Source organism: Falco punctatus, assembly GCF_963210335.1.
Source record: "Falco punctatus genome assembly, chromosome: 10".
Lineage (NCBI taxonomy): Eukaryota > Metazoa > Chordata > Aves > Falconiformes > Falconidae > Falco > Falco punctatus.
In genome coordinates this window covers 37,970,380-37,983,295 of record NC_137590.1, presented here as the reverse complement: position 1 = coordinate 37,983,295, position 12,916 = coordinate 37,970,380, and the positions used below count along the sequence as shown (strand labels likewise).

Here is a 12,916-nt window from a genome sequence, read left to right as displayed (position 1 = left end):
TGAAGCATTTGCCCTTCCTGTGCAGATGTGGGAACCACAAATGCTACTTTGAAGTCTAATGGCTTGGTAACATACTAAATGTTAACAAAAGCCACTCAGGGTGGCAAGGGGAAAACCATTGCCTTTGAGGCTGCTATCACAGATATTTATGGTAAAGAAACACTGGCCCAAGTTCAAGCCTTCCAGCTTAGCAACTTAAAAGAGGTGAAGTATGAGGGCAGTATGGCTGAAAAAGGAGCCCCTCCCAAGTCTGTATACTGCAGCATCTAGGACATTCATAGACAAAAAAGTGCTGTGCCAGGTAAGAGTGCAATGCCAGTAGCTATCCTCAGCTACTCTCCCGATAGGTTGGCACACTGGTAGTTTCTGAAAGAGGCCAGACACGGATCCTGCCTCACTTCTCTTTTCCAAATGTACTTCTGATTAGAATGAGCAACGAGCATCACCACGGATGCCTGCCTGGGTGCATGTCTGCATTAGCTTGCCACCATGCAGTTCTGGCTAGAAGAGACTGGAGCAACCACACTGGGAGCAGAAGTTCCCAGGCTGAGGCATGGCATGACCAGCAATGCTGAACTGCACTGCTGGCAAAGTGCCCCGGGCCTGACACCATGCCCAGGAAAAGAGAAAATCCTAAAGGACAGAAAGCAAAACAGACCAAAAAATAAATGTGAGTGGAAGGGGCCTGCAAAGGCTACCTGACACGGGCTGTTAGCTGCTGGCTCATGCCTTTGGTCCAAGGGTTCCTGGGGGCACCTGGGGCTCAGAAAGCCCTTCCCACCACTGACTTTGTCCTCTGCAGCAGTCCCTGACCACATCATACAGGTTGCCACCTGCCCTGGAGATGGTGTGTTGGCCTTGGACCAAGGGCAGCCTCTGGCATTTGGGCTGGGAATAACCCCTGTGCTCCAGAGCAGGGTCCGCACCATAATTCTGCACGTGAGCAGGCACCTCCTTGCAACAGCACCTCCCCACGTGGACTCACTTGTGGTTCTCCCTGGGCTTCTTGCAGGTTCTTTGCAGAGCTGCGGACACACAGCAAGTGGGAAGGGATAGTGAAAAGGCTTGAGAGGTCCAAGCCATCCAGCATGGCCACATGGTAATGGAGCATTAAGTCTGCTGGAAAAAGCAAGCCCAGCTGCTTAGTTCTGCTGTTTTTACTGAATCAGTACTGTATGGGGCTGTAGCATTTCTGCTCCTCCATTTTTTGTCTTAAACATGAATTTATTGTTTCAGAACACAGCAAGCGAGTGGGGTTTGGGTGCTGAAATTTCAGAGAGAGAAGGAAACACTATGCCTTGTCTTTCCAGCTCTTCGTAATTACTTGGCTTTCTGGGTCTCCCCTAGGGCAGTCTTCACTTCCTTCTGCCAATTGTATGTGGAAATGAATTACACTGACTCACATCCTGGACCCTGGCACCTGCTAATTAGGTGTCTGTAAGGGCTGCAAGTGGGGTATGCCCTGTGTAAGGCTTCTTTAACTCAGCCCAGAAAGGTAGTTAAGTGAGAATTTCCTCTAGTGCAAAGTTTGCGTCCCTCCCTTTTGCACCTCAGGCTGCTTGTTACCCCCTCCTGAACTTCTCCAGCCCTCAGTTTTTTCTTTTTAATTCAGCAGAGCACCACAGAATGTTACATGGGCACCATGATGAAATCAAGGAAGGGAGCAGGGATGGCAGGGGGAGAAGCTCCTGCCCTCACAGAACTTCTGCAAAGGGCTTTTATGTTCCAGTGATGCCTCCTGAGCTGAAAATACACATTGTCCGTGCTTTGTGATTCCCAGGTGACAGTGTTAGTGTCAAGATTCAGGCATGATTCTTTAATGTTGGGCAATGACTGTACTGACCATTAAAATGAGGGCTATGCTACCAGGTCTAGCCTGGGACCGGCACCCACATGCAAGTGTCTTGTGTGATTTTTGCAGTGAGAGCCCTTAAAATCCCGTTTGTTTATTTTTCTCTCACAGCTGGCATGGCTGAACACATCTAGGTCTGACCCGCAGGCTCCAAGACAAAGCCATTTTCAATAAGGACCTTTTTATAGCCCACACATGGAAAGTAAAAGCCTTTTGGTTACCCTTGTCCCTGCTGTGTTTGAATTAGACTGTGAAAGGCCCAGCAGCTGGGAACGCTGAGCACATACATAGGGGAACCCCCCCCCATACTGTTACCCTGTTCCTTCAGTAACTGCACAGCAGTGCTTGCTCCCCATCTAAGCCTTGACAAGGCTGTAGAGAACAAAGCAATTTAAAGAAATGTCTCCTGAAGTCTTTTAACACTCTCAGATGAACCTGTCTGAGCTGTACACAATTTTATGACCTACCTGGTGGGCCAGGTAATGGCAGGAGGGACAGGCAGGACAAACCCACTGGTTTTGGTTCCTCTCAAGCTATTCTGGGGGTCTTTCCTGCTGACTTGACTGCTCTCGTGGTTTCTGCCTATATCTGTGGAAAAATCAGCTGCTGATTCAGCTGTGGCTCTCTCATGAAGGGGAACTTGCGTTTGGGTTTTGGGGAGGCAGGCCAGACTCCCAGGAGCCTTCCCGTGTTCCCAGGGGAACCCCAGAGCCAGGGACAAAGACAAAGCACAAGTTTTGGTTTCAGATCACTTTTTTAAACTAGTGCCTTTTCAAAAACCGGTTTCCATGGTGATGGGGAACTGTGGCACCATTGTGAAGGTCCAGAAAGCCCTGGCCGGGTATTAGCCAGAAATTCAGCAGTGCAGCCAGCTCCAGAGCAGCCTGCCTCCAGCCCCTGCTGCATTCACAGCAGGGCTCTGTTTCAGATGCCTACCCTGCCCATCAGCCACACTTTTAGCTGCCTGTGGGCTGTACTACCCCATGGCACTACAGCTTTCTCAATAGCAGGTAAAATGATAGATTTCCAAAAAAGGAGCATGCTCCAGTTGGATTTAGCTGTAAGGGAAAAGCCAGATTTGATGACAGCTGTCAATCATTGTTTACTGATGCAGACTGGTATGAAAAATAAAAAACATAATCATCATCATCCAGCAAGTCAGCAAAGGAGCCTGGCTGAAATCCCAGGTCCCATTTAATTCTCATTTACTAGAATGCGCTGCCTCCCACCTGCCCTCTTGCTACCTGTCATATAGGGTACCTCCACCCAGCATATAATCCAGACCTCCCAAAAGGACCTAGGAAACCTCACACAATCATATCATTCTTCTGGTCCTTGCAGTAACATGTAAGAAGCGTGCCAGAGCGGCTCAGAACACCTGCCAGGTTCAGCTCAATGCCAGGCAGTAGAGGTTTGCAAGTGATGGAAGCCACCACTTATTCAAGGTGCTTGTTTGCCCCTGTCCTTTGTTATCCACTGGATTATGTTGCAGTCTGTAGTAGGCAAATAAATACAACCACAAAACTCTTGCAAGTCAAGTCTTGGCTACAATTACAGGTACCTGTCAAGTGCTTATGTCACTTATAGCTTTTAGGTTATGAGCATTATGCATGCATAAGAGGTAGAGAAAAGTTCAGTTGTGCTATCTGCAGAAATCTCAGGAACCGTTTCAATAGGTCTGGCACTTAACATCTTCCCTCAGGCATACCTGAGGCCACAGACATCAGTGAGGGTCTCTGTGGCCTGTGGTGCCGTTTGTTGTGCATTTTCAGCAAACCCAGCCAACCAGATAGGGACAAGGACACCTGCCTGAGGGGCACAGGGACACAATGGTCCTCACAGGCACCACTGCACTTGCAGCAACTTCAAAACAGAAAGCAGTGGTGGCATGGAGCTGGCCAAAGCTCTTCTGGCTCCAAAGGCAGGGCACCAGCCCAACTCAGAGCATACATTGGCCACCTCCTCCAGCCCCTAATCAAGCACTATCCCTTTCAGTTTTATGATAAACTAGCATTTTTCTTAAATACTTTACAATTATTCACTTCCTACTCCACCCATCTTTGCCCACATACCTGTGCGACACTTTAGAGCTGAGCTCAGATGCGAGAAAATGGAGCAAGATTGGTAACAAATGTAGTTTTTGTCAGAGAAGAATGTTTTGTGTGTTGTTTCCTGTTAAACCATTGGAAATGGTGTACCCAAACAAAAAATTGTCCCTTCTGGTGCAACATTTAACTCAAATGAAAAACACCTTGTTCTAGAGGAAATAAAGCAGAAAGAGAGGCATATCTCGACTAGTTCTTATAATGGCGTTTCTAATGTAAGGGTAGATGTACTGCGCCAGACTAAGCGTTCCTCTGTCCTGAAGCTGACAGCAGCAAATGGCTGCAGAGCCTCAGAAGAAGCCAAGAGGCTAGGCATATTTGCTTTGCATATGCCCAGCCTCCCACCATCAGCAGCTCGGATATATAAGAAGACAGAGATGAAACTGTGTATATATTGCCAGGACAAGTTGAATAAAATAAAAACTATGTATTTCTTGAAAATTAACCATTAGAATTCACCAAAACTCAAGAAGTACACCACTCTGTCTTACAACTGAGAGTGAAGGTACTGTCTTAGGGAGGTGTTTCCTGCAAGAGATTAATTTTTCCCTTGCTTCCTTGAGACCTTCAAGTGACCCTACTGAATTGTTAAAATTCCATTAGAAAGTGGCTGCTGGGAACATGTGCAATAAATAGCTACTAAGATCAATGGCAGTCTTGCTGATTTAAAATCAATATATTGCTTACTGACATTGCTGGCAGTGTTTTCCTCTGGGAAATGGAACCAGTGATTGGCTTTAAATAAACACAGTGGTAAAAAACTTTATCTGAACTCATTTGTGACTCAGACTGATTTTAGAGTAAATCAGAATATCTCTGTTGCCCACAGACAAGAGGTGATCAGTGACTTTGGATACTGCAAATTATGGTGGGCTGCTGTAAAAGAGAACAGAGCGGAATTTCTGAAAATGCTTTCTGAAAAATAGGTATTTAAGGTACCCAGACCGTTCACTGAAAGCCACTGGTCACTTTTGAAAACCTGAAACAAACAAGGTCAGGTTACTACAGCTCTAATAACTACCATGCCCTCTTCCAGGCCAATTGTCTGATAGGTTTCTTTGAGCTAATAATGCAGCATTGAAAACCCACCCTGAAGTGTTAACATGTTCCGAATGTATCGATGACACAGAGACATACCTCACTTGCGAGACCAGGCGAAGCTTCAGCTGGTTACCGCTGAAGACAGGTATGTCATCAGAAAAAAAAGAATGAACGCAAAGCCGCATCCATCCTGATATCATCTCCCGCCTTCGGAGTATTGGAGACAATACCCAAATGCAAACATTCCCCTACCCAGTGTGCTGCCTGGCTCATCACTTAAATAAAGGCCAGGATAAGCAAAGAGTTAGGCTAAGGACCAAGGAGCAGATTTTTCTTTGAGGTATTTAAATGCCAAGGCATAACCAAGCTCCCAGAAGGATTTTCAAAAGCAATTAGGGAGCCAGGTTCTGAGAGCTCATTGGTCCTCCCCAGATTCCTGTAGGGTATCAAATTAACTGCATCCTTGGACATCTGCATATCTCTGTTTCCTTGTGCTGCTTCTGCTAGGGATTGTCCTCCTTGATTTCATCAGGGGAAAGCCTTCCTTGTCAAGAGCTGTGAAATTTCTTCCCATTCTCTGGTTCACCTAGCTCCCACCAAAAAAGGGAAAGCTTATCCTTCTCTCCTTGCTTAATAAAAATGTTACTGCCCTATGAACTGTTTTAACTGAAATAGGAAGAACAGCACTCAGTCCCTTGGCTGTGGCCACACAGGTCTTTGTTGTGCAGAGAACAGTTTGCTTTGATCTGACTGAGGCTTACTTGTCACAGATTTCACTGCAATGCCTCTCTGGTCTGATAGTGCAGATTTGCAGTTTCTTTTTTTTCGGGTAGAAATCCCCCTCAGGTTGACAAGCGACCAAAAGAGGTCGTGGCGACCGCCCCAGTCCCATTGCACAGTGATGGGCCAGACGCTGCCCTATTCACACACGCATCTCTGCTGATCTAAACCGGGTTGCCTGTGTAGCATCTTGGGACTGCTTGCTGTTGGTATACATTTCGTCCTCGGAAACACGATACTAATTTATCGCACAAAGGCTGCAGAAGAATTGCCAAGATTTTTTTATTTACTTTATAAAAGAAAATTTTCCCGTGATACGATAAATACTGAACATGACTTTTGCTCAGGCTGCAAATAGCAGATTACTTAATCACCTATTTAAATACCTGTTTGTTTTGTTATGAAGTGAAACTTTTGAGCAAGATCAAGTGGCTTCCTGCATCCTTAAAAATTAAATCCCAAGTAAGAACAGAGCGAAGGTAGCTCCAGGGTCACATCAACACGCCAAAGCTGCTGCGTCCCACTCTCTAGTGCCCCACATTAGAGGTCCCTCGCCCCGTCCCTGTGCCAGCGCTAACGCCTCTGCAGCCTCCGGACGGCCTCGGCGGGAGGACGGCTCTGGAGAGGCGGGCGGTGCGACCCGGTGCTGGCGGGGGCCCGGGGCCGCGGGGGGCGGGGCCAGCAGCGGCCCGGCGGGGGCCGCGGGACCCGGGGCGGGGGCAGTGGGAAGCGTTACGGGGGCAGCTGCGAGCCGGGACGGCCCTGGAGAGGGGGGGAGGTAGGGGGTGGCGAGGAGCCGAGGGGGAGCCAGGGCGGCAGGGCGCGGGGGGCTGCTCGAGAGGCACGTGTGTGAGGGGGCCGGGCGGGGCGGGCGCGCTGCCCCTCACCCCTGCCAGGGCCCGCCGGCACCGCGGCGAAGGACGCGGCCCGGCCCCTCGCCCCCGCCGGGGCGGGGCTGGCCGGTAGCCGGCGAGCGGGCGGCAGGCCGGGCTGCCGGCACCCCTGGACAGGCTGGCAGGCCCTTGAGGTAAACGGGCCGGCGCTTTTCTCGAGCGGCCGGAGCAGCGAGCCCCGCTACCGCCGCACCGGAGCGCAACGGCCCCGCTCCGACACGGGCTGCGCCGGAGGAAGCCCCCGCGCCACCCCCGGGCCCAGCAGCGCGCTGCAGCAGCGGCTCACAAGGACCGGCGCGGCCCCGCGCTTCCCCCCGGACCCCGCAGATCGCAGTCGGCCGCCCCCGCCGGGAGGGGGACAGTGCCGCCAGGGCCCGAGCGGGCCACGTCTCCGCCTGACTGACTGACCGACCGACCGACCGACCGACCGACCACCCTGCCTGCCTGCCCACCCCCCGGGGCGGGGCCATCCCCCTCACTCCCCGCAGTGCATTTGCCGCGGGGGCCCCCTCGCCGGTGACGTCACTGCTGCCTAAAAAAGCCGCCCCGGCAGGCAGGCCGGCCGGTAGGGCAGCGGCACGGCGGCACGGCTCAGCAGCAGCCGCAGCCAACAACAACAACAACAACAACAGCTGCTGCCGCCGCCGCCAACAACAGCCGCCGCCGTCATGGTGTCCCCTGTCACCGTGGTAAGTCTCGCCGCGCGGCGGGCAGGGGGAGCGGGACCCGCGCCCCCTCCCACGGCCGCTGGCAGTGGCGCTCTCCCAGACGGTGCCTCCCCCCGCCGCGCCGCTGCCCCCTACCCGGTCCCCGGGGCCGGTGGCTGCTCAGCCGCCGCCTCTCGCCGCTGGCCGCGCGCTCCCGGGGCGCGAAGCAGCGACCGTTGACCGCGACCCTCCGCCCCGCGTGCCTGTGTACGTCCCCGGCGCCGCAGCCCCTGCCTGTGCCCCTCGGCTGCGCGCAGCTGCGCCGGCCCCGCGCACCCCCAGCCCCACCGGAGGCGGCTTCACCGCCCGGGCAGCGGCGTTGGCTGCGGCTTGCGTCGCCCGCCCGGCCGGGCGGACCTTGCTGCGCCGGGCGACCCCCGCCGGCCCCTCAGCGGCTTGCTCGGCGCTCCCGGCGCCGAGGTCCGCGTCCCCTACCTGCTGCGGGGACGGTCATGGGCCCCCGGGCGGTCTTGCGGTCCCCGCCGCCCGGCCGGGGTGTCGGTGAGCGTGCGGCACAGCCGGGCCGCTGGGGCTCCCGGCGGCGGTACCTGGCCCGGCCCTGCAGGGAGACGGGGCTGCGCTTCAGCGTCGACAGAAGGCAGGGCGCCCGCCGGGCAGAGCGGCGGCGGCGCTGCGCGTTAGGGGTGCTGCTGGGGTGTACCCCGCCGGAGCCAGGGGCCTGTCCGGTGCCCCAGCAGGCACGCGCGTCGCGGGAGCGGCTCGCGGTGGTGCCCCGGGTGCTCCGCTGCAGCCCCTGGGGAGTGCTGGCACCGTGCTTCCCGCCGGGTCCGTCCCCGTCCCCTTTTGAAATATTTTGGTTAGTAGCCAGTTCGCTGCATCCCCTCCCGCACGTGTAAACCTGGTGACTTCCCCGTTCTTAACTCACAAATCCAGCATGAGTATGTGTTGGGAGGGGTCTACATAGTTCAGGACAGAAGGCTTTACCTACATGAGAAATTACACTTTAGGAAGGGAACTTGGGAATGAAAATGACACACACACTTCCCGCCCCGCCCCCCCCCCCCAAAAAAAAAAAAAAAAAAAAAAAAAAAACAAACAAAAAAACAACCAAACCAAAAAAAAACCCCAAAACACCCTGCCTTCTTCGCTTGCCCTTTTGACACATAACAAAGCACTGCTCTGGCTTCCTCCCTGATGTACCGACTCTTTGCTTCTCCAAAGGCAAGTTAACACAGGTGTGAAGCTGCAGAGAGCTGGAGGGACGAGGTGACCGAGAGCTGTGACCAGTGCTGCAGCTGTTTACCACAGCTGTAGAGGTGGGAGGAGAGGGCGTCTGGTCCTCCAAAGAGCTCATAAAAAAAAACCTGCAAGCCTTCAGTCTGTTAAGGAGGAGTTCTTTGCACATCGCCTTCAGTGGGTTTTCACATTGCTGTTCCTCCAGAGGAGTGCACTGTACTGCTCCGGCAGCGGCTGTGCTGCAGGCTGCGCAGGGCAGTGGGAAGGGTGTCATACAGCAGTGTGCCCTGCCTGGAAGGGGAATGCTGTGTGGCCCTTGCACAGGTGCCAGCTGGGGCAGGGGGCAAGAAGCAGGCTGGTTGTATGGCCCGGGGGCTCCCTCTGGTAAGTCACTTGCTGAAGGGAACAGCAGTGGGCAATTGATCTGGCCTCAGCTACGTGCTACCCATGGGGCCCAGCCCTTATCTCTTACCACACTGCCTTTTGCTGCATAGACAAGCCAGATGTTCAGAGCCAGCGTGGCTATTGCTGCTGTGACACATGATGGGGACACTCTCCATGGAGGCAGCATCTGAGGCATCATCAAATTAGCCAGAGGAATTTGTCTACAGTATCTGTCCTCTGTTGGTACACTGCCACATCCGCCTCAATGGGGAAGACCCTGGAAGAGCACAGCTGAGAGCGACATGATTTTGCTTCCCATTTTCAAAGCAATGGCCTTTGTACACAACTGCAGCATAGTCCCAACTACTTATACAGGAAAGCAGGTTGTGTGCCTCCTCCTCTACTTCAAGACAGTTTTGTAAGAAAGAGTCAGAAACCCTGAGCTCCAGGTCTGCTGTACAACTGATAGCTGGAAGAAACCACGCAAGGAGGTGTGGACGGTGGAGAGGAAGCTAGGGAGAGACTGCAGCTATAGGACTGCTTGTTTGTGCTGGCTGCCAGTTGTGGATTGTGGCCTGGCGGGGGGCTGGCATGTCTGCCCCATGTGCAGGGAGAACCCGCGGCACTGTGCAGAGCTAGCCAACCTGTTGTCTCTGGTGCCACACAATTCAGATGTGCTGAGGGGGCAGCATGCCCACAAATAAACAAGTCTGGGGCCAAAATACCTTTTAACATATTACACCAGGTCCTCAGCTGGGATGAAGCTCTGCGGTCCTGCTGATGCCAGAGTCTAGACTTGCGTGGTGCTGGGCTGTGGCAGAGAAGATGAGTTTGTCTGCCGAACCTGTTCCAGCTGGGGGGCAATGCTCACTGTGGTTGGAAGTCACCTTGAAGGGAAGCTTTCACTGCTTACTCTGCTAGGCAAGCAGGAGCATCCTTCTTAAAAACTGTTATTCTTGATACTGCTCTGATCAAGAGCTGTTTTTTCTGCACAAAGCAGTGTGGGCTGAGAGCCTGCAGTTGGACAGCTGTATTAATAAATGGTGCATTTACTTCAGGGTATGTGAGGTTTAATTCCCTTCTTGTTCAGTCGTCACTGGTCCCATCTTAATACAAGTCCTTTCTGAGGCAGCCTCGTTAGTGATTTTTGTTCTGTTTTGTCATGGTCCACCCTCCCCTTGTCATCCCTGTCCCATCCCCCTCCATTGGTTAAGCAGTTTTTAGTGTGAGCTTGTGGGAGACAGTCCTTGCCCTAAGAACCTTTCTGCGCAGGAGGCAGCATGATTGCAAGGGCCACAAGCGTGCAGGACATGAGCCTGGAGATGCACAGTCATTCTGGCGTTTGCATAATGCTCCTTGCTCAAAAGGACCTTTTTTTCCCCCTAAAGATAGGGCTAAACTTAGTGTAGGGCTTCACAGCACCTTGAGGAAAGCAGAGCATGGGAAATAAAAATACGTTAATTAGCTGAGAATAGGTCTCTTTTGGGGGGCAGTTGTAGATGATATTGGTGTGTCTTTTTTCAGCAAGATGAACTATGGGCTCTCATCCCTACAGCATCCCCTCCATACCTAACTTCTACTGGGTCTAGCGCAGTCCTGTGTGTGGGAGGGAGGTGAAACTCCCTGTTTGGGACAGATTTTTGCCCCGAAACCATCCCTTAATCCCCCTCCCTTCCCTTTTGTCCTCTGATGTATATGCATCTTTAAACAGAGACAGCAGTGTTGGGGAAGAGTATGTTGTCTGGCTGCATTAAGGAAGTGGAGCCCTTGGCCCTGTCCCCCCTAGGTGGGAAGCAGCCAGCAACCCTTCAGAGAACAGCCCTTGTTGACCCCCTCCCTGGGTAGATGCAGGATGTCACTATGAGGAAGTATGAAGGTCACTTACAAAAACGGGGCAAAAACCTTGAAAGATATGATCTGGAAGCGTACTCACCAGTGACAAACATTGAATAGGGCTGGAGAATTGGGTGAGTATCATTTGAATTTCTGAAGAGGGGCCAAGCCACACTGATTGAGGCAAGTATAGAAACCTGATGTAAATCACATTGCTTAGAGACTGTGCTATGGGCAACTGTAGCAGCAGTAGGTCTAAGCATAGTTTTAAAGGTTTATTATAAAACGTGTACTCCACAATTGTCACACTGCTGTTCAAAACCAGAAGGCCAGATCACACTTTGAAGTATTTCAGCCTTTTCTTCTTAAATACAGGATGTATTATTTCTGCATTAATCATTAGTGTTAGCAACCATCTAAATAAGAAGTAACTCTTACAGTAGAGAGGTTAATTTTACTTGTCTTTGTTTATAAGTAACGTTGTTGCTTTCATTGTAATTTTGCCCATTACTTAAATACATCACAAACTGGGATTTTACTACGCAGGAGGCTTGTGGACACGAGGTGCATTTATATACCACATAGATGATTATGGAAAAAATTGATTTGTATAAAACCCAAATAAATTTCAATAAATTATAGAAAAGATTTCTAAGCATCTGAACTTGATGAAATAAGGGAGGGAATCATTATCTTAGGTAAGCTTAGCTGAATCTTAGTAATGTTTGTCAGTCACGCCTTTTGGGAGAAACCTAAAAGCTTTGGTCCTGCTGAGCAAAAGGCTGTGCTGATTTATGCCAGCTAGAGCCCAGGCATAGTGTTACATGCCACAATTTATTTTTTCAGACTGAACTTGCATATTCTTGCTATGACATCAACATTCTTTGCTGTAGCTGTTGCTGTGTGAGGATGGGCTTAGATATGGGTAGTTGAAATCGAACTGAAATTGGAGAGTAGAAAGTGTGGGCTTCTCTCATGCTCCTCCCAGTCCCAATGTGGTTGCATTAAGCAGTTAGTGCCGACTCCTGCTGCAGGCAGTGCTGTAGATTAAAAACTTCATTAACTCAAGTATATCACTCAAGTCACATGCGTCTGTTGTTTAAAGTGTGCTTTCTGCATTAAGATTATGGGTCCAGTTCAGAAGCCTGTACTTAACACAATTCCTCTGAATGGACAGACGCGTTTCTTCTGTTCTCTTTTCCTGTTCAAGCATCTATTTCCAAAATAAACTGAGTGTGACAGAAAAGCCAAAGTTATCTTTCTCTGTGGGTAACTACATAATACTGAGGAAATAATAACTCCAGTGAAATTAGACTCTTAGAAAAAGATGGCATCTGGAACCTGTCTTCTGCTAGCATGTGGAAAAACTCTTGAACAGAAAAAAGATCAGTTATGTAACTCCATTCCCTCCCAGAGGCCTAAGTGGCTATTATATTAGCACTTATTTTTTCTGCTGCCCTTATGTCACATGACGCCCATTAGATTCATCATTACAATGGAGATGTAGGTTTTGCTTACTGCAGCATGCCCAAATGAAGGTTATTACTTCTTCTAGCCCACTTGTGCCCTTCCTATATCCATTCTTAAACTGCCATAATCCAAATAGTCTTTAAGCTAATGACAGGTTTCTGTATGACAAGTGTGTCAGTCTAGAGCAGCCCTCCTTGTACTGCTGAAGGTGAACAAGTATCCAGGTGACATGGAGCAGAAAATTGTGTCTAGGAGATGACATGCCACCAGAGCTGAAAGGTGACAGATGGACTAGGTGAGAGCTTTTCTGGATGATTTGAAGTGTGCTAGGGTGGGAAGGATTTCAGATACCTGCAGAGTGTCCAGGGGTTCGCACCACAGCCTCTGACCCAGAACTGCACAAAAACGTGTTTTTTCTCTAAGTGTAGCTTGTGTCCCTTGTGTTAATTTGATGTTGCAGGCAGACTCTTGTGTTGCAAATCTGCTAGCTCATGAGGATGGTGGCTGTTTTGATTCACCTTGCTGTGAGCTTATGGAAATGTCTTTTTGTCTACCAGCAGGCTACACTTTCTCCCAAAAAACGAATTCCTGTAGATTACTGCTAAACATGCCAAGTACTTTCCAAGACTGAGGGGAGATGAGACTAGCCATGTT

General features: G+C 50.9%; 1 protein-coding gene and 1 long non-coding RNA gene across 2 annotated transcripts in view; both read left to right on the top strand.

Moving 5' to 3' along the window:
* The window catches only part of LOC308070998, an 80,223-nt gene that overhangs the window by 17,606 nt on the left and 49,701 nt on the right, over positions 1–12,916 (top strand). The window lies entirely within an intron of this gene.
* The window catches only part of TMEM86A (transmembrane protein 86A), a 29,188-nt gene continuing 22,754 nt past the window's right edge, over positions 6,483–12,916 (top strand). The window contains exon 1 of the mRNA XM_080405823.1: positions 6,483–7,360. Within this exon, the coding sequence (XP_080261949.1) occupies positions 7,340–7,360 (21 nt within the window). The 5' untranslated portion in view covers positions 6,483–7,339. The remainder of the gene's footprint in view (positions 7,361–12,916) is intronic.